The sequence below is a fragment of the Salvelinus namaycush genome, chromosome 4 (assembly GCF_016432855.1).
Source record: "Salvelinus namaycush isolate Seneca chromosome 4, SaNama_1.0, whole genome shotgun sequence".
Taxonomy (NCBI): Eukaryota; Metazoa; Chordata; class Actinopteri; order Salmoniformes; family Salmonidae; genus Salvelinus; species Salvelinus namaycush.
This window is the reverse complement of record NC_052310.1, coordinates 44,482,625-44,508,292: the sequence shown is the minus strand read 5'-3', so window position 1 is coordinate 44,508,292 and position 25,668 is coordinate 44,482,625. Positions and strand designations below refer to the sequence as shown.

Genomic DNA, 25,668 nt, shown 5'->3' with positions numbered 1-25,668 from the left:
CATCGGCTAAACAATTTAATATTGTTTTTTTCCCGGTGCAATGTGAGTTTTATTAGTCAGTATGGCAATGTAACCCTATTGATCTGTCAGTTACCCTAGCTGATTCCCTACTGTTCACACTGACACAGTAATAAACAGCTCTAACGTTACAGGCGTCATTGTCATGGTGCACAGTAGAGGTCTGCGCGGGACCAATTTCTTCATCCCGCTCCCGCCCGCACCAGCTGGCTATCTGTCAGACTCCCACCCGCTACCCAAACCCAAAATGTTATTTTAGGCGTATGTGACGCCTCTCACTTGCCAGCCATGGTCCCAGCAATTTTACGCCCTATAGGCAAAATAAAATGTGCAAAAATAACTAGGTTAAGTTACCAGAGATTCTCACATGGCATTACTGGGCTATATCAGCCAATATGCTAGATGTAGTTTGAAGAGAGCAGAGTTGGAGAGACTTGCACTTTCTCTTTTTTATAGCCTACCTTTTAGGAGTGGGAATATTTTCAGACGGAGAAATATGAGTGATCAATATTTAGTCCTATTTCTAGGCAATGTAGTAAACTATAGCCTAATCATAGGCCTATTTAAAAAATACATTTCCTTGGAAAGATAACTGCCCCATTCTCCGCCCATGCATAGGCTATAGTCTACTGTGGTAGCAGGATTACAAGATTATGCTATATTTATGCACCAAATGGTTGTTTTATTTAATAGAGTATGATTCTTAGGAATCTCTCTCTCTTCTCTGAGTTAACTGAGAGGAGTCTTTATGGAGCTTGGGCTGGCAACTGATTAAGTGAGGGCTTGGTGATAAAAAACCTACGGCTGGCATTTCATAGATCAGATGTGGTGGGTGTCAACGAGATAGAGAGCCTGGAGGAACAGAACAAAGGTCTCAGTACTCCTAATTATCCTGGCATCTTGGAAACAATACCAGAGGCAGATGACCACAGGATAAACCCAAAGTGGCTTATGGTGCCCCCAATCTATATGGGGGGGTTGAACCAGCTATGACTGAGCAATCTTGGTATCAGGTATATAAGGAACAGCATGGTCTGTAAAGGGTAGGCTCTCGGCCCAACAGTCAACTGTTGGGTCGACGGTTTCATTATTGCAATAATTAATTGACATTGAATAAAGATGATTGTTTGAAGAAATTACAAAGTCTCTTTCATTTTAATAGAATATTCCGTGACCCAGATGGGAACTGTGTGAATTAGTTAAGACTTTAAAGAAAAAACCCTGTGTGGGTTAAAAACCCTGTGTCGTTTAGAGATCTGTGTGGACTCAAAAGCGCTATAGAAATTTTAGAGAATGCATTTTAATGAATAGTATAAGATAGTAAGATATGAAGGTGCACCTGTGAATTTTCTGCCGTTTTAAGCTTATGAGAACCTGTACCATGGGTTAGTATTGTAAATCTCAGGACCTAACTAGATACATTTACATTTACATTTAAGTCATTTAGCAGACGCTCTTATCCAGAGCGACTTACAAATTGGATAGAAATGAGAAAATATTCCTTCAGGTTATAAAAAATATTGTAGAAAACAACTAATTGATTTGATATGTTTTGGGAACAGTACTGTGTACATGTGAATGAGAGTTTTGTGAGTTTGGAAATAAGGGTTATCTGAAGTTTGGATAATAAGATATAGAAATGTGAATAATAAGCTGATTTAAATTGGTATAAGTTTCGATATGTAGCGTTATCTTTGGGTTCCGTCCATCACTGCCCCTTATAGAATATCAGAGGTGGTATTGAAAGTGCGATGTTATTTTAGAACAATAGCGGCAAGTCTATAATTTCTGGAAGTCTAAGGAATTGTTGAGGATACGTGTGTAACATTATTCCCATAGGGCAGCGTCCAGGAAAATAACGTTTTTGGGTTCCGCTGGGAGTGTATGCATCAAGAGTTGTTGGAAAAAGCACATGGAGTGGTTAATTAATGTGAGTACCTAAGATTTCCTACGTTATTTATTGATTCTGTGAAGATTTGAAAAAAACATGAATGAGAAAAAACCATGTGTGTATAATCGATTACTAGAGATTTGATAAAGAAACACTGGAAATATATTGAGATGCAACTTAACCTGTTTGGGCTGCAAGGGGCAGTATTGAGTAGCCAGATAAAATGTGTCCATTTCAAACGGCCTCGTACTCAATTCTTGCTCGTACAATATGCATATTATTATTACTATTGGATAGAAAACACTCTCTAGTTTCTAAAACCGTTTGAATTATTTCTCTGAGTGAAACAGAACTCATTCTGCAGCACATTTCCTGACCAGGAAGTGGAATGTCTGAAATTGAGGCTCTGTTCCAGGGGCTGCCTATTAAATCCCTTGTTATTTATTAGTTTAGATGCACTTCATACGTCTTCCACTAGATGTCGACAAGGAGTGAGAGAAGAAATGGACTGTGTAACTTGATCTGGACTCGAATTACAGCTCATGGAATGACGTATCCTCCATTTCCTGTTTTCAGGCAGGCGCGAAGAGAGACATGGATTTGCCTTCTGTTTAGCTGCCGTTATGGACGACTAATATCTCCGGTTTTGATTTTATTTGATACAGTTGACCTTATCATCGTAAAGTATGTTTTTTCAATATAGTTTAATCAGATTATTGACATTTTTTCGGGAGTTTTGCTGTGTTCCGTTCTCTTCCGTTTGTTGACATGGAGAGATCCGTGCCACTTGGCAATCGCGCGTGCTAAATGAAGAGGGAAAGTATCCGTTCTAATTCCAAACAACGACTGTTCTGGACAAAGGACACCTTGTCCAACATTCTGATGAAAGATCAGCAAAAGTAAGAAACATTTTATGATGCTATTTCATATATCTGTCGAACATGTTGTACTAGTCGTGGGCGGCCAACGTTTGGGTACTCTAGCTATACCGAAGCTGCATATCGTAATGAAGTTATTTTTTAGAATTCTAACACTGCGATTTCATTAAGAACTAATGGATCTATCATTTCCTATACAACATGTTGTCACGTTCCTGACCTGTTTTATGTTAATTTTGTATGTGTTTAGTTGGTCAGGGCGTGAGTTGGGGTGGGCATTCTATGTTTTGTGTTTCTATGTTTAGGTGGTTGGTAATTAGCCTTATATGGTTCTCAATCAGAGACAGGTGTTTGAATTTTCCTCTGATTGAGAATCATATATAGGTTGGCTGTTCACACTGTTTGTTTATGGGTGATTGTCTTCCGTGTCTGTGTCTGCGCACCACACGGGACTGTTTTCGGTTTGTTCGTTCGTTAGTTGTAGTCTGTATCCTGTTCGTGCGTTCTTCATGTTATATGTAAGTTCTCAGAGTTCAGGTCTGTCTACGTTTACGTTTTGTTATTTTGTAATCATTTCAAGTGTTCTTCGTGTTTCGTCTTCGTCTGTAAATAAATCATTATGTATTCACAACCCGCTGCATTTTGGTCCTCCGATCCTTCTCTCCTCTCCTCGTCCGAGGAGGAGGAAGATCTAGACACCCGTTACACATGTATTTTTTAGTTATGTTTATGAATAGCTATTTGGTCAGAATATGTGTGTCAGAAAAAGTGTCAGGAAAAATCCGGACGTAGTGGGAAAAAGTAGCTAAGTTAGCACACGGTGTAACCATTGATTTCAGCTCTAAATATGCACATTTTCGAACAAAACATAAGTGTATGTATAACCTGATGTTATAGGACTGTCATCTGAGGAAGAAAATCAAGGTTAGTCAAAAATTATATATCTTTTGCTTGTTTGTTACGATCGCTTACTTTTGCTACTGGGAAATGGCTTGTCTTTCTGGCTATTGTGCTAAGCTAATATAACGCTATATTGTGTTTTCGCTGTAAAACACTTGATAAATCGGAAATATTGTCTGGAATCACAAGATGCCTGTCTTTCAATTGCTGTACACTATGTATTTTTCAGAAATGTTTTATGATGAGTATTTAGTTATTTGGCGTTGGTGTCTGTAATTTTTCTGTCTGCTTTCGGTGCAATTTCTGATTGTAGCTGCAATGTAAACTATGATTTATACCTGAAATATGCACATTTTTCTAACGAAACATATGCTATACAATAAATATGTTATCAGACTGTCATCTGATGAAGTTGTTTCTTGGTTAGTGGCTATTTATATCTTTATTTGGTCGAATTTGTGATAGCTACTGATGGAGTAAAAAACTGATGGAGTAAGAATAGTGGTGTCTTTTGCTAACGTGGTTAGCTAATAGATTTACATATTGTGTCTTCCCTGTAAAACATTTTAAAAATCGGACATGTTGGCTGGATTCACAACATGTGTACCTTTCATATGCTGTATTGGACTTGTTAATGTGTGAAAGTTAAATATTAAAAAAAAATATCTTTTGAATTTCGCGCCCTGCACTTTGAGCTGGCTGTTGTCATAAGTGTACCGACGTCGGGCTGCAGCCATAAGAAGTTAAACAACCCATACGTAGACGTAGGTTCAGAGTGGTCTCTTTATGGCTCATTTGTTATAAGATAAGGTTAAAGCATTATATGGCTGTCTACAGGATCTGGGAGATAGTCTCAGAAAAAAGATTGGCACATATTAAAACTGCGAGGAGAGAGGAGCGGAAATAAATTCATAGAAGAGGTAAACTATTTATAGCAAAGGCATAAAGAAACTAATAGAAGCGCACGAGCATTCTACCAATTTGTCTCGAATATGGGGGGAAAAATCTAATCATGGATAAAATTCGGCAGCATTTCCCTGCTGACAGGAAATTCCAATCTAATAGAGAATTCATGGATACAATTGTGACTTGGCACAATGACATAAAAGAAGAATCATTAGCTCAATACACCAGTGTATTGATGTTAGCGTTCTGTCAGCGTAATCGCACTAACCGTACTGTTTGTGAAGTAATTTGAGTATGGACATTGTTAAATGGGGTACTTGGTAAATTCGCTCAGTTATTTTGTTCAGATGTCAGAGCACTGGTTTGAATGTACCAGAGCGCAGAATAACTGATGAATTTACGAACGCTCAACGCCGGTTGAATATGGCCGGTGTCAGTAAACGTTAGGGAAATAACGTAATTGAAATTAATGCCAGCTGCACAGTTAGTCATCAACGTTTTGAAAAAACATGTTAAAACCAGCTCTGCTAGGTGAGTAGAATGGAGAGTGAAGTTGTATTCTCTTGTTCGTGTCTGGAAGTAGCGTTAGCTAGCAAGCTAGCCAACTTTAGCCAGTTAGCTTGGGTGTGAGGCAAGAAAAGTATTATATTTTGTGAGGTCAGAGAGCTTGGATCAACCCTGTTCCTTAGCAGATTTTGGGGTTGAATAAGCCTTGGAAGAGTCAAGGACAGTGGATATTAGGTAACATTAAAATTGGCAGTATACATGGGCGAGAGCACGAATTATGTTACAAATAGTCAATCTTTGTATCACACCGCATTTAAACAATCACTAAAGAGTGTAGAATTGAGGGTTTTGTCTTGATACAATACGTAGTGAATTTGATATTGGCATAAAAAGATGAAGAAACTCATGTGCCAAACATCACCACATTAGTAAACTATGTGGTAGAGCAGGGTCACAACCGGCGAAACAAGAGATAACATACTAAAGTGGCCTCCCTGTGAACAGAATTTATGTTTGTTTTGACTATAATTAAAACTATTGCCATGTTTGTTCTTAGATATAGCAGCCAGTCTTTGTTTTAAGATGCAAACTGAACATTTTAACAGCTTGCTTAGTTCAAATTGTAAAGCAAATTTATTGAACATAAATAGCGAGGCAATTTTGATGTAATACGTTGTGCGGCCTAAATGGTCTGCTGGAATAACCTAGTGAAAATGGAGTCATATTTGAATCACTGAATCATGAACTGAATGTATACTTGTAAACAATTGCAAGTGTTTGTTTTCTTACTTGTACCCTACTCAGGAGAGACAGTTTTCTAAATCTAATGAATTCTAAAGTTTTGGGTGGTAGGAGGCTGTAGTATTGTGCCTATTGGCTGATGTATTTTATACATTTGGCGCATTGTCTTCTACTAAGGAGAGAATAATCACAGTTTGGTTTATTTTATAAATCTCACGATGGGTGACAGTGAAGAAGACATTGATAAGGAGGATGTTTACAGTATGTGAATTGTAAAATGTTATTAGTGAGGTTTTTGATAGCACTCGAATGATGCAATATTTGAGTAATACAAGGTACAAGGTTAAATAATGAGTAGAGTGGTAATGGAGACTACTACGCCCGCTGCGTTTGGGGGAGATGCTGCGATGCAAGCCTTAGCATATTTTTCAAGAGCAGCAACAAATCCTCTTGAAATCAGCGGGACAGGAAAATGGTACATAGCGGTGTATGGCCTCGGTTAGATCAATAGTAGTTCATAGAGATTACGGTCTTTATGTTAAGGGAGAGGTAGTAGATGACATCTCTAACAACTTTTTAATAGATGCCTGGGATCAAATATCACTGATTCCTCATGCTAAAGAAAATTACACTTTCTCTTCCAGGAGAATGGGGGTAGTCATTTTCTCTCTCTTTGAAATGTTTCCTGAGGCTATGGTCTTGGGAGAGGCGTTAATGAAATTGGGCAGAGGAGTTACCAAATTAAATAAGTCCTGGCCATTTTTGTTTGTTTTTTTTCAATATGATTTACCACACACACACAACTTACTGGTTATGAATATGGGTTTGTGCCAAGGTACCTTAAAAGGGCACACACATGGAATTTTCTGAGTTTTAATTGACCAAGTGAATTATTTTGATAAGAAATGTACTAAAAACTTACTGTAAACCTGGGATACGAAATGTATGAAATATTTGACTGTTTTTCATTAGTTAGTCTACTATAGTAAAACACTTTTTAAAGGGTGTGAATGACCTCTGACCTCTGTCCTGGCTTTCTAGTGTGGTTTGATCGCCCTCACTGGAAAGCCAAGAGACATTGGATGATCAATTTAAGGTAATTTGTAATGATGATAATTACGAAGAAGATTATAATTAATAGTTGTGTGTGATTCGGACCACGAGAAGGATAGTCCTGTCTCTAGTCTATTTGTCTATTTCTTGAATCAAGTTATGGGTAAAAAAAAAAATCCTTATGGAGTTATTATGGGTCGTGATTCTAATTCGATTTTGTTATTTAAAATTGTTTTGTTTTATTTCTTAACGAGTAGTGTTGTTTTTTTACACATTAGTCGCTACGGTGAGTCATGGGTCAAAAGTGGGGAATTACCAGTCTTTGGAGTTTACACACCTTGAGTGATATGTAGAGATGTATTGAGTGATATATGAAGGAGTGTATTGTTGCGTTGTTTGCTCTGTTTTGTTTTGATAAATCTCACGAGATTGGGTCTGCTGGATGATCAGGATAATTTCTATGCTATGATTCTGCGATGAGGTTGACAGTGTGATAAGGGGAATATAAGCTAATTGGAAGAATTGTTTCAACAGAATGTGATGTTATTCTTTTTGACATTTGTTTTAGAAATTTGTATTAAGAATATTGGTCTGAAGTAAAAAGTAAAAATTCGTCATATAGTGAACGCTTGTCTGGTTTTCCTGAATCAGAGATACACTGAACACAATTGTTGTTCTGATCTGTCCTTTCAAATTATCCTTGGGATAATTTTACCAAATGGTGTGGACCTCAAAAATCCTCTAACCGACTGAAGAAATGACGTTCACTACAGCCCTGTCCTGCACCACCTCTATCGAGAGACCTGAGTCCGAGCCAGCAACCGGTGTACAGCATCCAGTTAAAGATATCAACTGCCTTTTCTCCCATGCTTTTCCCTCAGGAGTGCAACAGAAGCCCACTTGGAGTGAGCATGGAGAGAGATCAGTTCCAAAACTTTTCTCATATTGCTGGTAAACTGGTTGGCAAATGGACAAGACATATTAGGAGTTGTGATGGGGTTCAGGTGAGACATTGAAATTGGGACATTGTCATGGGCCATCCACTTTGAACTGTGAAGGTATCTGAAGAAGATAAATGAAGAAATGCCAGAAGATTGAGTGCCGGGAAAGGGAGGGGGTTGGTCAACTGTGCCCGTAATTGATTTAGACTTAGACATTTTTATTTTGGTGTATCAGGTTGATTAAGGAGGTTTACACACTGCTAAATTTATAGTGATTAAGGCTAAGAATGCATTGAGATACTGATCTGTAATTATAACCCTGATGAGTTACTTAATACTATAATTATGAGATTAATATATTGTATGGTAATATAAATGTACATTCTGCCAGTATTGATGTGTGTTAAGTTGAGGGTTTTAATTTTGGGTGATATAACCAATGTGAATCACTGAGCAATGTCATTCTACATTTTGGTAGGATAATTAATTTAGTTTTAATTATGATTTGGAAGTTGAATGAATTTTTAAAAAACTGCCTGATTGATTTGAGTAAATGTTAGTATGTTAAATCGGAGCAATTAATGTATTATGGATTGATTGTTTTGCTTGTTGTTAGGCTGATTGTGACATGGGTAAAGAAGTTGTTGTGTACTGAAAATGTTGACCAATGACTATTCTCAGCATGCCTTGGTGAATGGAGGGGAGAACTCTGGTCCTGAGAGCGAAACGGAGCCTAATCTATTTGATTTATATCCATTGCCAAATTGTAATCGATATTGAATAATTTAATAAATATTGAATAAAGATGAAGTGACAAAGTCTCTCTCACTTGAATAGAATATATATATATTTTTAATATATATTTTTTATTAACAAATATCAACAAACAAAAAAGGAATAGTCACATGCAAACAAGCATATATACAACCTATTTACATTGCCAGGAATCCTAAACAAACAAATCATATACATTAATAACACAACAAGTTTTAATTGCCTTTTTGTTTTTCATTTTAGTGCCATATTGTTTAAATTCATTTATAAAGTAAAAAAAGTTAGATTTTGAATTAGACCATTTGCATTTGTGAATATGAAATGTACCTAGTAATATTAGCAGTTGAATTAAAATATACTACATATTTATCTGTCAGAATTTCTGAAATAAATCATTATAACAAAACCATAAAATAGTACAACCGCTCCTATTTCTTTTGTTACAAAAATCTGTATGTCAATCCAAAAAATTCTACTATAAATACCAAAAAAATAAAAATGGTCTCATTCTCCATTCCACAGAAATCACATTTATAGTCAATATTCAGCTTGAATCCTTCCAAAACATGTTTCACAGGATAAATTCTATGTTACATTTTAAATGAAACTTCCTTTACTTTGTTACTGATACAATATTTGTTAGCAATTTTCCATGCTTTCCCCCATTGTATATCACCATAGATATTTGACCAAAAGATTCTTGCTGGGGGAATTTTTGTTTCACAAACAATATTTCTAATCTGTTTAATTACTACATTTATCTTTGATGTTAATATTACCAATTAATATATTTTAATGTAAATCTATGTTACTTACATCAACCACAGAGGAATTTAAAAGAGATACGACCCTCCTTGGAATTGCATCAAAAACAATTGCATATTCTTTCGGGGTTATTGGAATTATAAACTTATCAAGAAATTCCCCATATGAGTAGACCCATCCTCATTCAGTAACTGACCAACCAAAATAATTGTATTCTCAAACCAGTTACGAAAAAAAGAGAATTATTTTTAAATTGTATATCTTTGTTGATCCATAGAAAGTATCTGTGAGGGGAAAGATTGTGTTTATACGCTAATATCCAAGCTAAAAGTGCCTGCTTATGGAATTTGGCCAAAATTACTGGGATTTTATCAACATCAAAATTACATCAAAGCAAAAATTCTAAACCCCCACCAGAGTCAAATAAATACTTAGGGAAGACATTCTAAATAAGGTTCTGATTCTTAATATACTTCAGAATCCAATTTATTTTAAAAGTATTATTTACAATATTGAAATCTAAAACCTCAAAACCTCCTTGTTCTTGGGTATTAGTGAGAATATCCTTTCATAGATAGTGAGGCTTGTTCCTGCAAATAAAATTATAAAGAATTCTATCTAAGTCCTTTACAATTTTAGGGGATAATTCAAGTGATAACGAGACATAAACCGATCTGGATAACCCTTCAGCTTTGGACAATAAAACTGGACCGTATAACGAAATATCTCTCAGCAACCAGAGGTTCAATTTCTTCTTTGTTTTCTCAATAATGGGGATAAAGTTTAATTCACTCCTTTGTTTTTCATCCTTGCAAATAACAATTCCAAGAAGAGAAACATTATCTTTATTTGGGATAACATGTACTTCCTGTAAAACACAATCCTTGAGTGGAAATAAGATTGACTTATTGATATTCATTTTCAATCCCGAAACGAAGGAAATGTCCTCAATACAGGAAACTGCTTTAGAAACCTCATTACTGTCTCTCAAAAATATGGTGGTATCATCAGCCAGTTGACATAGTTTAAATGCATGGCCAAGTGCTGAAACACCTTGAAATGTCCCTTTCTTGATATGAAGAGGCATAATTTGAGTAACCAATAAAAATACAAATGGACTAATTGGGCATTCCTGCCTAATGCCACGGCCAAAATCAAATCTTTGGGATGTCCTGTGAGATAATTTTACAGAGCTAGTACAACCACTATATAAAGTTTGGACTGCTTTCAAAAAACAGTCACCAAACCCCCAAAAACGTATTGCTTTGAACATAAACTAATGTTCTACAGTGTCAAAAGCATTATAAAAATCAACAAACAGAAGAAAACTATCATCAAGGATGAAGTCATAGTCAATCATATCTAAGATCAACTTTATGTTATTACCAATGTGTTGACCATGCATAAAACCAGATTGTTCTTCATCAATTATATGATGCAAGCCTTGTTTCAACCTCTTAGCAAATACAAGGGCAAATAGTTTCCCATCATTATTCAACAGGCTAATGGTTCTCCAGTTGTCCATATAAAGACTATCCTTATTAGGTTTGGGAATCAAAGTAATTACACCTTGCTTTAAGGAAGTCGGCAACTCCCCTTTTTCTATTAATTCTTGGAACATAGCAAGAATGAAAGGAATCAATTTATCATTGAATGCTTTATAAAACGTTCTTATCATTTCCAAGGAACTTATTGTCCTTAAGGCTTTTAATACAGTATTTTATCTAAATTTCAGATAACTCATCATCACAAAAATCCCTGAAATCATTAGCTATCTTCTTAGCAATGTTTCCTATATTGTCTAAGAAAATATTCATATTGGAAGTTGACTGGGCTGATGTATACAGATTCTGATAAAACTGGGCAACATACTGAGAGATTTCTTTAGGATTTAGAATATTATTATTCATTAATTTACATATGGAAGTCTTTTCGCCTGCCCTATTTTCTAAATGAAAGAAATATTTTGTATTTTTCTCTCCCTCTTCCGTCCATTTTCGTCTTGATTTTACAAACAATCCCCGGGCCTTTTCCTCGTAGATACAGTTTAACTGCATTTGTGTCACGATCGTTATAATGAGTGGACCAAGATGCAGCGTGGTATGGTTCCATCCTCTATATTAGGACGTGAAAACTCAAAGAAAACAATAAATCGCAAAAATGAAACGTGAAGCTACAATAGTGCTCACAGGCAACTATACATAGTCAAGATCCCACAAAGCACGATGGGGAATGGCTGCCTAGATATGATCCCCAATCAGAGACAACGATAAACGGCTGCCTCTGATTGGGAACCATACCAGGCCAACATAAATATATAATCACCTAGATGACCCACCCTAGTCAAACCCCGACCTAACCAACATAGAGAATAAAAAGCTCTCTATGGTCAGGGAGTGACAATTTGCAATGAATATAGCTCCAGTAATTCCTGATTAGTTAGTTTTTTTTTTTTAGAATAATCCATTATTCCCTTTATGATGTCATATTCTTTCTCTCTCTTGACACGAGCAATTTCTTTCCCCATTGAAATAACCAAAAGCCCTATATCAAATTTCATTAGCGCCCAGTAACTTCCAAACGTATTCATAACACAGGCACAATTCCAATATTTATCAATAATTCCTGCTACTTCTTTCTTAAATACTTCATTTTCTAGTAAAGTCGTGTTCATTTTCCAATAATGAATGTTTCACTAAGATCCTAAAGTGGGGTGTTTTGGGTTGGGGGTGCTGCAGGGTGGTGGACCCCTAGGGACAGGACAGATCGAGCCAGCTATATTGTGTGCAAGTAAAACAAGCTCTACAGTACTATTAGTCCTATGAGATTAACTATATGGAAGATTTGCTGTTTCTGTGTGTTAATGTATATTTGAGGTGTATTTGTTTAATTTACTGTATATACATACAGTTGAAGTCGAAGTTTACATACACCTTAGCCAAATACATTTAAACTCAGTTTTTCACAACTCAGTTTTTCACAATTCCTGACATTTAATCATAGTAAAAATCCCTGTTTTAGGTCAGTTGGAATCACCACTTTATTTTAAGAATGTGAAATGTCAGAATAATAGTAGAGATAATGATTTATTTCAGCTTGTATTTCTTTCATCACATTCCCACTGGGTCAGAAGTTGACATACACTCAATTAGTACTTGGCAGCATTGCGTTTAAATTGTTTAAAATCTTTTCTCAATAGGGGGTGCTGTTTTCACTTTGTAAAAATGTCGTTCCCAAATTAAACTGCCTCGTACTCAATTCTTGCTCGTACAATATGCATATTATTATTACTATTGGATAGAAAACACTCTCTAGTTTCTAAAACCGTTTGAATTATATCTGTGAGTAAAACAGAACTCAAGTTGGAGCAATTTTCCTGTGAGGAAGTGAGAAATCTGAAATCAGGCAGGCTGTTCTGGGGTCAGTTTATTAATTTACATGTCTTCTATTGGTCGACATGCACTGCATACGCCTTCCCCTAGATGTCAGCAAATAGTGAGAATTGGAATGGAGTTGCTAGGCAGATCTGAGGCCATATAAATGGGCTTGGAACGTGGGGTGCAGTCTTTTCAACATTCGCCATGACGCAAGACAGACCTCAGGATGGCGTTCTGGAAAGCTCCCGTTATAGGCCGTAGATATATCCGGCTCTGATTTTATTCGATATAGGTGTTAAAGACATCATAATGTTGTTATTTTAAACCGAGTTATATCAGTTTATATCAGTATATTGCGATTTTCGGATATTTCTTAGTGCTGCGTTATAGTGAGTTGGACACGTTTTCGCCACATGGCTAATGTTTACTGCTAATTCCAAAGTTGAAGGCGACAATCTACAACCGAGCAACGATTCCTCTGGACAAAGGACAACTTGCCCAAGATTCTGATGGGAGCTCATCAAAAAGTAAGAAGTATTTATGATGTTAATTCGTTGTTCTGTTGAAAAATGTTGACCTACTATTCCGCCATTAATTTCGGTGCGGTCTCGCTTTAAAACCTGTTGAGGATAGGGGGTGCTGTTTTCACTTTTGGGGAAAATCGTATCCAATTTAAACGGCCTCGTACTCAATTCTTGCTCGTACAATATGCATATTATTATTAATATTGGATAGAAAACACTCTCTAGTTTCTAAAACCGTTCTAATTATTTCTCTAAGTGAAACAGAACTCTTTTTACAGCCCATTTCCTATCCGGAAGTGAGATTTCCAAAAGCGAGGTCTCTCTTCAAGAGCTTGTCTATAAAAGGGCATGGATCCGGGAGCACCCCCGTCAGTAAAAAAGCTGACTAGCATAGCCTAGCATAGCGTCACAAGTAAATACTAGCATCTAAATATCATTAAATCACAAGTCCAAGACACCAGATGAAAGATACACATCTTGTGAATCCAGCCATCATTTCTGATTTTTAAAATGTTTTACAGGGAAGACACAATATGTAAATCTATTAGCTAACCACGTTAGCAAAAGACACCACATTTTTTTACTGCATCAGTAGCTATCACAAATTCGACCAAATAAAGATATAAATAGCCACTAACCAAGAAACAACTTCATCAGATGACAGTCTGGTAACATATTTATTGTATAGCATATGTTTTGTTAGAAAAATTTGCATATTTCAGGTATAAATCATAGTTTACCATTGCAGCCACCATCACAACTCTCACCAAAGCAACTAGAATAACTACAGACCATCGTGTATTACCTAATTACTCATCATAAAACATTTCTTAAAAATACACAGCGTACAGCAAATGAAAGACACAGATCTTGTGAATCCAGCCAATATTTCAGATTTTCTAAGTGTTTTACAGCGAAAACACAATATAGCATTATATTAGCTTACCACAATAGCCAGAAACACAACACCATTTACCAGCAGCAAAGGTTAGCGATCGTAACAAACAGGCAAAAGATATATAATTTTTGACTAACCTTGATATTCTTCATCAGATGACAGTCCTGTAACATCATATTACACAATGCATATAGGGTTTGTTCGAAAATGTGCATATTTAGCGGCACAAATCGTGGTTATACAATGTGATTAGTGGCCAAAACTTCAAGCAATCTGTCCGGCGCCATCTTGGAGAGGCACCTATTCTAATCGATAAGTAATCATAAACTTGACTAAAAAAATACAGGTTGGACAGCAAATGAAAGATACATTAGTTCTTAATGCAACCGCTGTGTTAGATTTTTAAAATTAACGTTACTGCGCAATACAGCGTGCGCTAAAGCGAGACCGCACCGAAATTCATGGCGGAATTATTATTTGACATTTGTCAACATAAATACGAATTAACAGCATAAAGACTGCTTACTATTTGCTGAGCTTCCATCAGAATCTTGGGCAAGGTGTCCTTTCTCCAGAACAATCGTCTTTTGGTTGAAAGATGTCCTCTTCTCCTGTAGAAATAGCAGCTAACGATAGCCACCCACTGGAGAGGTGTCCAACTTGTGAAAGCGCGTCACAAAGAAATCCCAGAAAATCGCAATAAACTGATATAAACTGCTATAAGTCGGTTTAAATTAACTACCTTATGATGTCTTTAACACCTATAACGAATAAAAACATGACCGGAGATATAGAACTGCTAAAACGAAAGCTTTTGCAGGACGCCATTGTGATGTCCCTCTTGCGCCAGGCGCCCCGTTGAAAAGAACGGTACTTCCGTTCCATGAGCTTTTATAGTCCCCCAGATGGTGCAATCCACTCCATTCAAATTCTCACCGCTTACTGACATCTAGAGGAAGGCGTATGCAGTGCATGTAGCCCCATAGCTTACATGGGGACTTATAAACTGACCTCAGAACAGGGACCTCGATTTCAGAAATCTCACTTCCTGACAGGAAATGTGCTGCAGAATGAGTTCTGTTTCACTCAGAGAAATAATTCAAACGGTTTTAAAAACTAGAGAGTGTTTTCTATCCAATAGTAATAATAATATGCATATTGTACGAACAAGAATTGAGTACGAGGCAGTTTAATTTGGGAACGAAATTATTACAAAGTGCAAATAGCACCCCCTATTGACAAAAGGTTATTAAGCACATATTTACCCCTGAAGTTATTTAGTCTTGCCATAATAAAGGTGTTGAATACCTTTTGACTTAAAAAAAATAAAAATCTAAAAACATAATTCCACTTTTACACTTTGGGTTGTATTGTGTGTACATCAGTGACACAATCTACATGTAATCAATTTTAAATTCAGGCTGTAACACAACAAAATGTGGAAAAAGTTAAGAGTTGTGATTACTTTCTGAAGTCACTGTCAATGGAACACTATTTTTAAACTTAATTAGCTCCAAATTTCAATGACATATAACCTCAAACCAGCTATAATTTGTAGAAATTAATTTACAAATATTGAAAGCATTTTATGAGAAAACTAAAAGGTGTGCAACATGAAAATATTGCCCTATTTACATTGTGTAATATATTGATGGCCCCTAACAGATAGGCTATCCAAAGTCAAACCAACTTTGCCATGGTCGCACACCGGCCGGCTGTAGCTAATTGGCAAAAGAAGTTGGCTACACAAGGCACCCACATAAAAGCACGTTAAAAATCTTTTTTTCAGTTGCATTTCCTAATGAGGACGATTGAAACAAAGGCTACAGTAAATCAGTAAAGGAAACTACGTGCTGATTTTGTTGACAATTTAGAAAAATTAATGAGCTCCAATTATGAAATGAGAATGACCTATCCTTTTAATTACGACTCAGTCTAATGAGAGGATTAAGACAATCAGGATCACTTCCCAACGTGTTTCAAATTAAATCAGTAAAATACACCAATGTCCTATTATAATTAGAAATGTAAAGTATTATGAAATGAACACAAAGCCAACAAAACAGAGAAATAAAAAACAATGACATTTGAACCTTTAATCCGTATTACTTATGTGGCTACAAAACTACTAGAGTAAAGTCAATTGTACTGTAGATAGAGACCACATTTTTTAAGCAACTTAAGAGTGGATGCCTTTTTTGTGAAAATTCACCCCAGGATTTCTTAAGAGAGACGTGAATCCAAAATCACAAATATACTGATAATTCTGAAACCTTAATCTAACATGGCAATGCTCTCACACTCTGGGAGAGGCAATTGAATAATGTAGTGGGGGCTATAAAGTCATGTCAGAATAGACTTGAGAACAAGTTTAGGAAGTTAGAGGCATTTCTTTCTACTTCTTATAAAATTGCATGGCAGTTGGGAATGTACTGTATGCTGTTCAGATGAGTTCTCTATTAGGGTTTTATATAATATTGTAAATATGAATAGAGTGAGTATATTTCATTTGATTTAGTGATCCGTTTTGGGAGTTGATGTTCTCATTTGATTTTCATAACAGAGATAGAGGTTTTCATATGAAAAAAGCAAAAATCCAAACAAAGAATTTAAGTGGATGTAAATGAAGATGCAGAATTCTTGCTATACTTCAAAGGAACTCATCTCTATAGCCTCTAATGAGGGTAAGTAATTTAGCACAAGAACACAGCTAATTAATCTGACCATTTATCTCAGCATAATACTGTAATTGTGGCCTTTATTTACCCATCAAATGGAGGAATATGCTTCACAATACCAAAACACTACACTAGCAACCCCACTAGACTAAATGGGTAGACACAGAGAGAAATTTCAACTGGTGTTCTACCCTTCCACTAAAGATTTGATGTTCCACTGAATTAGCATGTATATTCAAACACGAGGCCATCGTGATACATTAAATAAAAAACGACAGTAAAATGGAAAGTCTGGGTAAATTATATGCACATTTTCATTTACTAGCACATCACATGTATGGAGGCAAGTATGCAAGCACCTACACTAAGAAAAAAAGGTGTCATCTAGAACCAAAAAGGGTTCTTCAGATGTCCCCATAGGAGAACCATTTGAAGAACCCTTGTTGGTTTCAGGTAGAACCCATTTGGTTCCACAGAGGGTTCTACATGGAACTAAACAGGGTTTTACCTGGAACCAAAAAGGGTTAACCTATGGGGACAGCTGAAGAACCCTTTTGGAACCCTTTTTTCCAAGAGTTTACAGTATGCACACTGTCCACACATTCTGCCCTCTCTCTTTGCTCTACAGCTTTCTATGCACCATTCTCATCTCCCCCATACCCCTCAATCTCTCTCTTTCCCTCTCCCTCCCCTGGTCCTCTCTCTCTAATCCAGAGAAGAAGCAGGTGTTGGGACTAATCCCATCCTTTCAGCCACAGTCTCTAATTACATATTGCTGGCCTTACAATTATTTTAACACGGCACACACAGATATGCGCACATTGCTTACACACACACACACACACACACACACACACACACTCTCTCAGTCACTCACTCTCTCTTTCTCTCTACTCTGCTGCCAGGCATTTGAATCACAGAGAGACGGCTCTAGAATACCAAACCAGCCTCTGAAGCCAGAAAAAGTGAAGGCACATCACAGAATTACAACTAACATTACAGCACTGAAACAAGAATAATCAGAGCCCTTCTTTTAGCATAGGAACCATTCTATAATTACAGGACACAGTCATTACAGCTTCATATCAATGTGAGACCCTTACAAAATGTGTAATGCAATAAAAGAAAAAGAGGCAAACAGGTGTGCACCAGAGACAAAATAACAAACTTAGATTGTCTTAATTAAAATGTGTGAAGGAAATAAAACAATTGAGAGTGTCTTACTTCACTGTCATGTTTCTGGGTAATTAGAAGGACCCTCCAGAGGAACGGGGGAAAGATGGAATGAGAAAGGAGTCAGGGTTGCCATGTCCGCGGTTTTCCTGCAATTGGGCTACTTTGAAAACAATGCAGAGGGTGAAAATGTATTGGTCACGGGTTGCAGGTTTTTGGGCTACTTGTAATTTGAACAGCGGCCTCCATGTCTATGCGGCTGCATGCCTATCGAATCGATGATTGGCTTTCTGTGGTACCAGGGCTTGTATAGCTTTTCTTTAGCTAATGTACACATTTGTATTGGTAGGCCTGGTCTTGATTTTCTTATGTCAAGCCTAACATTTCACAAAGCTATACATGGTGTCGCAACGCAGCCTTCATTTCTCAGAACAAGAATAGACTGACAAGATTCAGAAGAAAGTTCTTTGTTTCTGGCCATTTTGAGCCTGTAATCGAACCCACAAATCCTGATGCTCCAAATACTCAACTAGTCTAAAGAAGGACAGTTGTATTGCTTCTTTAATCAGAACAACAGTTTTCAGCTGTGCTAACATAATTGGAAAAATAGTTTTCAATTAGCCTGTTAAAATGATAAACTTGGATTAGCTAACACGACGTGCCATTGGATCACAGGAGTGATGGTTGCTGATAATGGGCCTCTGTATGCCAATGTAGATATTACATAAAGAATCATCCGTTTCCAGCTAAAATAGTCATTTACAACATTAACAATGTCTACACTGTATTTCTGATCAAATTGATGTTATTTTAATGGACAAAAAATGTGATTTTCTTTCAAAAACTAAGACATTTCGAAGTGACCCCAAACTTTTGAACAGTAGTGTATGTTATGAATACCATATATTGAACAGCCTAGCAGGTACAGAGAAAACAAAGGCAGTACGTACCATTGGGGCTCTCTTCATCAATGGTCACTATGGTAGCAGGGGGGCCTGACCGGGACAGTTTACATTCTGTATGGTGGAGAGAGAAGGCAATAAAACACATCAATTCCACAAAGAGCCTTAATGTCATAAGCTGATATCAACTGTCATAACTGGTTATGAATGGTTTCATCCTTTCTATTAATGTTGAAGCACGTTGATGGGTTTAAGGACACTGATACAAAAGCACAGTGATGACCAACTCACAACAATACATGACGACAATACATGACAACCATGTGGGGTGACAACATGAGCACAGTGTTCAATACAGGGAGCGGCACAGATGGAAATTACTCCGAGCACACCAAGAAAAAATAAGCTAGATAGAGAGAATGAGGAAAAGTAAAGGGTTACCCTCTTACCCTCGTACCGCCAGTCTGTAGAGATCAGGGTTAGTGGTGCCAAAAGGAAAGCAGAAAAGAACCATGGGAGAAAAGAATAGCATGACATTTTTGGTTTGGAGAAGAGGTTTGATGTTAGAGGAGAGAAAAAACATTAGAGTAGAGGAAAGGGGGAGGGGAGTGAAGGAGTAGAGAGTAAGTTAATCATAATAACTAACAGCTCTACAACATCTTCTTCAACTCAATACATATTTGGATGGATGTTATTTGCTGTGGGAGTAGGAAACAATTCTAAAGATACATTCATCACAACATAGTTAGCCTATTTTCTACATACAATTGTCTCTTGAAAATCATCTAAAGAGAACACCATATTTCATTTAGTGTTGACATCTTTTCCAGGGTGTTGGTGTTTGTGTGTTTGTTTTCCAATATTCTCTACTTTTCCCTCTCGGCTAAAATCCCGGAGTTAGAAGAGAATATCAGAGATGCTTCCTGATCACTGACCCGCCCTTGGAATTCTGTATTCATACGAGTTCTGTATTCATACGACTAAATATTGCTTAGTCATGCTGAACTCCCTAAATACCACACCCCGTAATGGTCCTCAGGTTGGTAATGTGGTGTGAAACCTACTGTTGAAGTTGGTATAGACATATACACACACCACAGCAAAGCTGCTTATAGATTTATCCACTTATCTGGCCGGCCAGGGCAAATCCTAAAAAGCTAAATTGTGAAGAAGTCAGGAGGTGTGTAGCGAGTTAACTTGGTTCAATAGGGAAAGGGGTACGAGAGCCCAAAAGACGAGGGATACATTGTCCAACCAGCAAGCACCAAATCAAAGCTATTTGGAAGAGAACACAACAGACAGGAGGCAGCAGACACATACACCAGAGGGAAGGACTCTCCCGCTCGCTCGCACGCGCACACACAAACACAAACACACAAATGCATCATGAGAGTTAGACCGATTGTATAGAGAGTGAATACCAGTGAAAATCAATACAAACTGAGCAGGGGGAGTGGAGGCACCCAGCCAACCATTGTGCAACCAGCAAGCGCCAAAGCAAAGCTGTTTGGAAGAGAACACAACTTATCGTAATGAGAACATGGACACAGAGGAGGAAAATGGAATTGGAGAGAAAGGGGTGAGAGAGAGAGAGAGAGAGAGAAAGACAGATAGGAGAGGGAAGGACTCCCTCACTCTCCCTCTCTCTCGCACAAACACAAATACATAATGAGAGTTGGACTGATTGTATAGAGAATGATTACCAGTGAAAATCAATACAAACTGAGCAGTGGCAGAAGAAGCTAGAGAAAACCCCATAGTGTATAGAACTAAAACTAAACTGCACCCTCACGTTCAGTCCACCTAGGCCTGTTAAGAAAATTGAGCTAAAACGTGCTGAGATACTGTATCTTCTCCATCAAACACAACTGGACACATTGTCAATACTGTCTCTCTGTAACCAGAGGCTGGGTATCGACCAGGACTACACAGGCCATGTCCAATTCAATGTGACCTAGAATGTAAGGGCATTGTTCATACATATAACTATGATGAACATCACAGTGATCTCTTCCTCCATAACTAGACACATCCTGTCCTCACTCAGCGTGGAACAATCCTAAAAGTGGAGCCACATAGTGGTACACTTAAAATTAAGTGTTTTTTAACACCAACACTAGTGACAACTGAGCTGCCACCAAGCTGAAGGAGACAAAACCTTAACTTTGCTGGAGTATTGAAACAAATCATCCTGAGATGTTTTAAAACATTACGTGGTGTGTTGTAACACCACTTAATCAATTATTGTGAAACACCTTGCCAGGGACTGGGAGAACTAACAAAAAAGGTTTAAAACACTATTTTGGTGTTTCAAGTCCTGTTTAGTGCAGAATTAGAATGTCACGACTCCCATCGAAGGTGGCTCCTCTTCCTGTTCGGGCAGCGCTCGGCGGTCGTCGTCACCGGTCTACTAGCTGCCGCCGATCCCTTTTCCCTTTTCTGTTGGTTTTGTCTTATTGGTTACACCTGTTTCTTGTTTAGGTTTTTAGTTGGGCTATTTAAGCCGGTAAGGCCCGCCTGCTCTTTGTGCAGGCTTATTTTCCTCTGTGTATGTTTGTGGTAGTGCGTTTCCCTTTGTTTTTCCTCCGGACTGGTTGGGTCCTGGTTTTGTGCCGGTCTTTTATGTGCGCCCAGTATTGGCGTGAACATTTTTCTCTGTGCCGGAATAAAACATTGTTCTGTACCTTCTGCTTCCTGCACCTGACTCCGCACCCACTATGCCTAAGTGCGTTACATAGAAACCTTCTCATTTGGTCTAGTTTCCTCTCCTTAAAGCTTCTAAACACCATTATGATGTTTTGAATCCTGTTCAGAGCAGAATTCAAACCCTTTTTCTGAAGTGTCGTAACGTTTAACATTGTTCTATGTATTTGATAATTTGCCATTACATACCATTTTGGCAGGCATTGTCAAGCACAGCGTTCAAACCACCAGCAGTTTTGGGAAACTGAGGCACTCTGAAGGCTTCATTGCTTTCACCAAATTGTGCCGGAAAATGGTTCATTACTCAGAGCTTCATTATCTGTTCACAATGCAGATTAGTGACATCTTAAATAGCAGTGTGTGATTATCAGATATACATTTCTTTCTCCACTGCTTTCATCAAAATTTTGTGGCGCAGCGGTAAGTCGTTGGCTTAGTAGCCTATAATCAGTTGGAATATGATGTTTGCATCTTACATCATGCTTCCCTGCAGGCTGACTTCGGTCGTCAGTTGAACGTTGTTTCCTCTGACACATTGGTGCGGCTGGCTTCCGGATTAAGCGAACGGGTGTTAATTTAGGGATACGACAACATCCGGTGAAATTGGAGGGCGCGCAATTCAAATAAATAATCGGAATATTAAACATTCATGAACATACAAGTATCTTATATAATTGACAAGCAAAAATTCTTGTTAATTTAACTGCGTTGTCCGATTTACAACAAGCTTTACAGCAAAAGCATACCATGCGATTGTTCGAGGACGGAACCCCACGTCAACATATTTTTCAACCAGCAGAGGCTTCATAAAATCACAAATAGCGATTAAATAAATCACTTACTTTTGAAAATCTTCCTTTGTTTGCAATCCCAAGGGTCCCAGCTACAACATGAATGGTCATTTTGTTAGATAAATCCTTTTTTATATCCCAAAAAGTCAGTTTAGTTGGTGCCATCAATTTCAGTAATCCACCCGTTCAACATGCAGACAAAGGAGTCCAAAAAGCTACCTCTAAACTTTGTTCAAACAAGTCAAACTACATTTAATTGATTTATTTAATTTTAATCCTCAGGTATTCTAAAATGTAAATAAACTATAATATTTCATACGGAAATAAGTATGTTATATAGAAAAGTAAAATTAGTAAGTGCGCCAACAGACTGATTTTGAACCGGGAGTCATTGTATGAAAACTCCAAATTCTTTCTCATTTTTGAAGAAACAAGCCTGAAACAATGAACAAAGACTGTTGACATCTAGTGTAAGCCATGGGAATTGCAATCTGGGAGCTGGAAATACATAGACCCCACAGCTTTCCATTAAAAGAGCGTGGGAGCTCCAATTTTTTTTTTCCGGTTGGTTTTTCTTTGGAATTTCACCTGCCATATCAATTGTGTTATAGTCTCAGAAAATATTTTAACATTTTCTATCCAATGCTACCAATTTTATGCATATCCTGGCTTCTGGGCCTGAGTAACATGCAGTTTACTTTGGGCACGTCAGTCAGGCGGAAATTCAGGAAAATAGACCATAGCTCTAAGAATATATATATATATATACACTGCTCAAAAAAATAAAGGGAACACTTAAACAACACAATGTAACTCCAAGTCAATCACACTTCTGTGAAATCAAACTGTCCACTTAGGAAGCAACACTGATTGACAATAAATTTCACATGCTGTTGTGCAAATGGAATAGACAAAAGGTGGAAATTATAGGCAATTAGCAAGACACCCCCAATAAAGGAGTGGTTCTGCAGGTGGTGACCACAGACCACTTCTCAGTTCCTATGCTTCCTGGCTGATGTTTTGGTCACTTTTGAATGCTGGCGGTGCTTTCACTCTAGTGGTAGCATGAGACGGAGTCTACAACCCACACAAGTGGCTCAGGTAGTGCAGCTCATCCAGGATGGCACATCAATGCGAGCTGTGGCAAGAAGGTTTGCTGTGTCTGTCAGCGTAGTGTCCAGAGCATGGAGGCGCTACCAGGAGACAGGCCAGTACATCAGGAGACGTGGAGGAGGCCGTAGGAGGGCAACAACCCAGCAGCAGGACCACTACCTCCGCCTTTGTGCAAGGAGGAGCAATGCCAGAGCCCTGCAAAATGACCTCCAGCAGGCCACAAATGTGCATGTGTCTGCTCAAACGGTCAGAAACAGACTCCATGAGGGTGGTATGAGGGCCCGACGTCCACAAGTGGGGGTTGTGCTTACAGCCCAACACCGTGCAGGACGTTTGACATTTGCCAGAGAACACCAAGATTGGCAAATTCGCCACTGGCGCCCTGTGCTCTTCACAGATGAAATCAGGTTCACACGCACATGTGACAGACGTGACAGAGTCTGGAGATGCCGTGGAGAACGTTCTGCTGCCTGCAACATCCTCCAGCATGACCGGTTTGGCGGTGGGTCAGTCATGGTTTGTGGTGACATTTCTTTGGGGGGCCGCACAGCCCTCCATGTGCTCGCCAGAGGTAGCCTGACTGCCATTAGGTACAGAGATGAGATCCTCAGACCCCTTGTGAGACCATATGCTGGTGCGGTTGGCCCTGGGTTCCTCCTAATGCAAGACAATGCTAGACCTCATGTGGCTGGAGTGTGTCAGCAGTTCCTGCAAGAAGAAGGCATTGATGCTATGGACTGGCCCGCCCGTTCCCCAGACCTGAATCCAATTGAGCACATCTGGGACATCATGTCTCGCTCCATCCACCAACGCCACGTTGCACCACAGACTGTCCAGGAGTTGGCGGATGCTTTAGTCCAGGTCTGGGAGGAGATCCCTCAGGAGACCATCTGCCACCTCATCAGGAGCATGCCCAGGCGTTGTAGGGAGGTCATACAGGCACATGGAGGCCACACACACTACTGAGCCTCATTTTGACTTGTTCTAAGGACATTACATCAAAGTTGGATCAGCCTGTAGTGTGGTTTTCCACTTTAATTTTGAGTGTGACTCCAAATCCAGACCTCCATGGGTTGATAAATTTGATTTCCATTGATAATTTTTGTGTGATTTTGTTGTCAGCACATTCAACTATGTAAAGAAAAAAGTATTTAATAAGAATATTTCATTCATTCAGATCTAGGATGTGTTATTTTAGTGTTCCCTTTATTTTTTTGAGCAGTGTATATATATACAGTTGAAGTCGGAGGTTTACATACACTTTAGCCAAATACATTTAAACTCAGTTTTTTTATAATTCCTGACATTTAATCCTAGTTAAAATTCCCTGTCTTAAGTCAGTTAGGATCACCACTTTCTTTTAAGAATGTGAAATGTCAGAATAATAGCAGAGAGAATGATATATTTCAGCTTTTATTTCTTTCATCACATTCCCAGTGGCTGATCAATTTACATACACTCAATTAGTATTTGGTAGCATTGTCTTTAAATTGTTTAACTTGGGTCAAACGTTTCAGGTAGCCTTCCACAAGCTTCCAACAATAATTTGCGTGAATTTTGGCCCATTCCTCCTGACAGAGCTGGTGTAACTGAGTCAGGTTTGAAGGCCTCCTTAATCGCACACGCTTTTTCTGTTCTGCCCACAAGTTTTCTACGGGATTGAGGTCAGGGCTTTGTAATGGCCACTCCAATACCTTGACTTTGTTGTCCTTAAGCCATTTTTTCCACAACTTTGGAAGTATGCTTGGGGTCATTGTCCATTTGGAAGACCCATTTGTGACCACGCTTTAACTACCTGACTGATATCTTGAGATGTTGCTTCAATATATCCACATAACTATCCTTCCTCACGATGCTATCTATTTTGTGAAGTGCACCAGTCCCTCCTGCAGCAAAGCACCCCACAACATGATGCTTCCACCCCCGTGCTTCACGGTTGGGATGGTGTTCTTCAGCTTGAAAGCCTCTGCATTTTTCCTCCAAACGTAACGATGTTCATTATGGCCAAACAGTTCTATTTTTGTTTGCCTCAGACCAGATGACATTTCTCCAAAAAGTACGATCTTTGTCCCCATGTGCAGTTTCAAACTGTAGTCTGGCTTTTTTATGGTGGTTTTGGAGCAGTGGCTTCTTCC

At 38.2% G+C, this 25,668-nt stretch overlaps 1 protein-coding gene across 1 annotated transcript in view; it reads right to left on the bottom strand.

The window, feature by feature from the left end:
• Window positions 1-25,668, bottom strand: part of LOC120045886 (protocadherin-15-like) — a 282,158-nt gene that overhangs the window by 245,358 nt on the left and 11,132 nt on the right. The window contains exon 2 of the mRNA XM_038990815.1: window positions 18,975-19,040. Within this exon, the coding sequence (XP_038846743.1) occupies window positions 18,975-19,040 (66 nt within the window). The remainder of the gene's footprint in view (window positions 1-18,974; window positions 19,041-25,668) is intronic.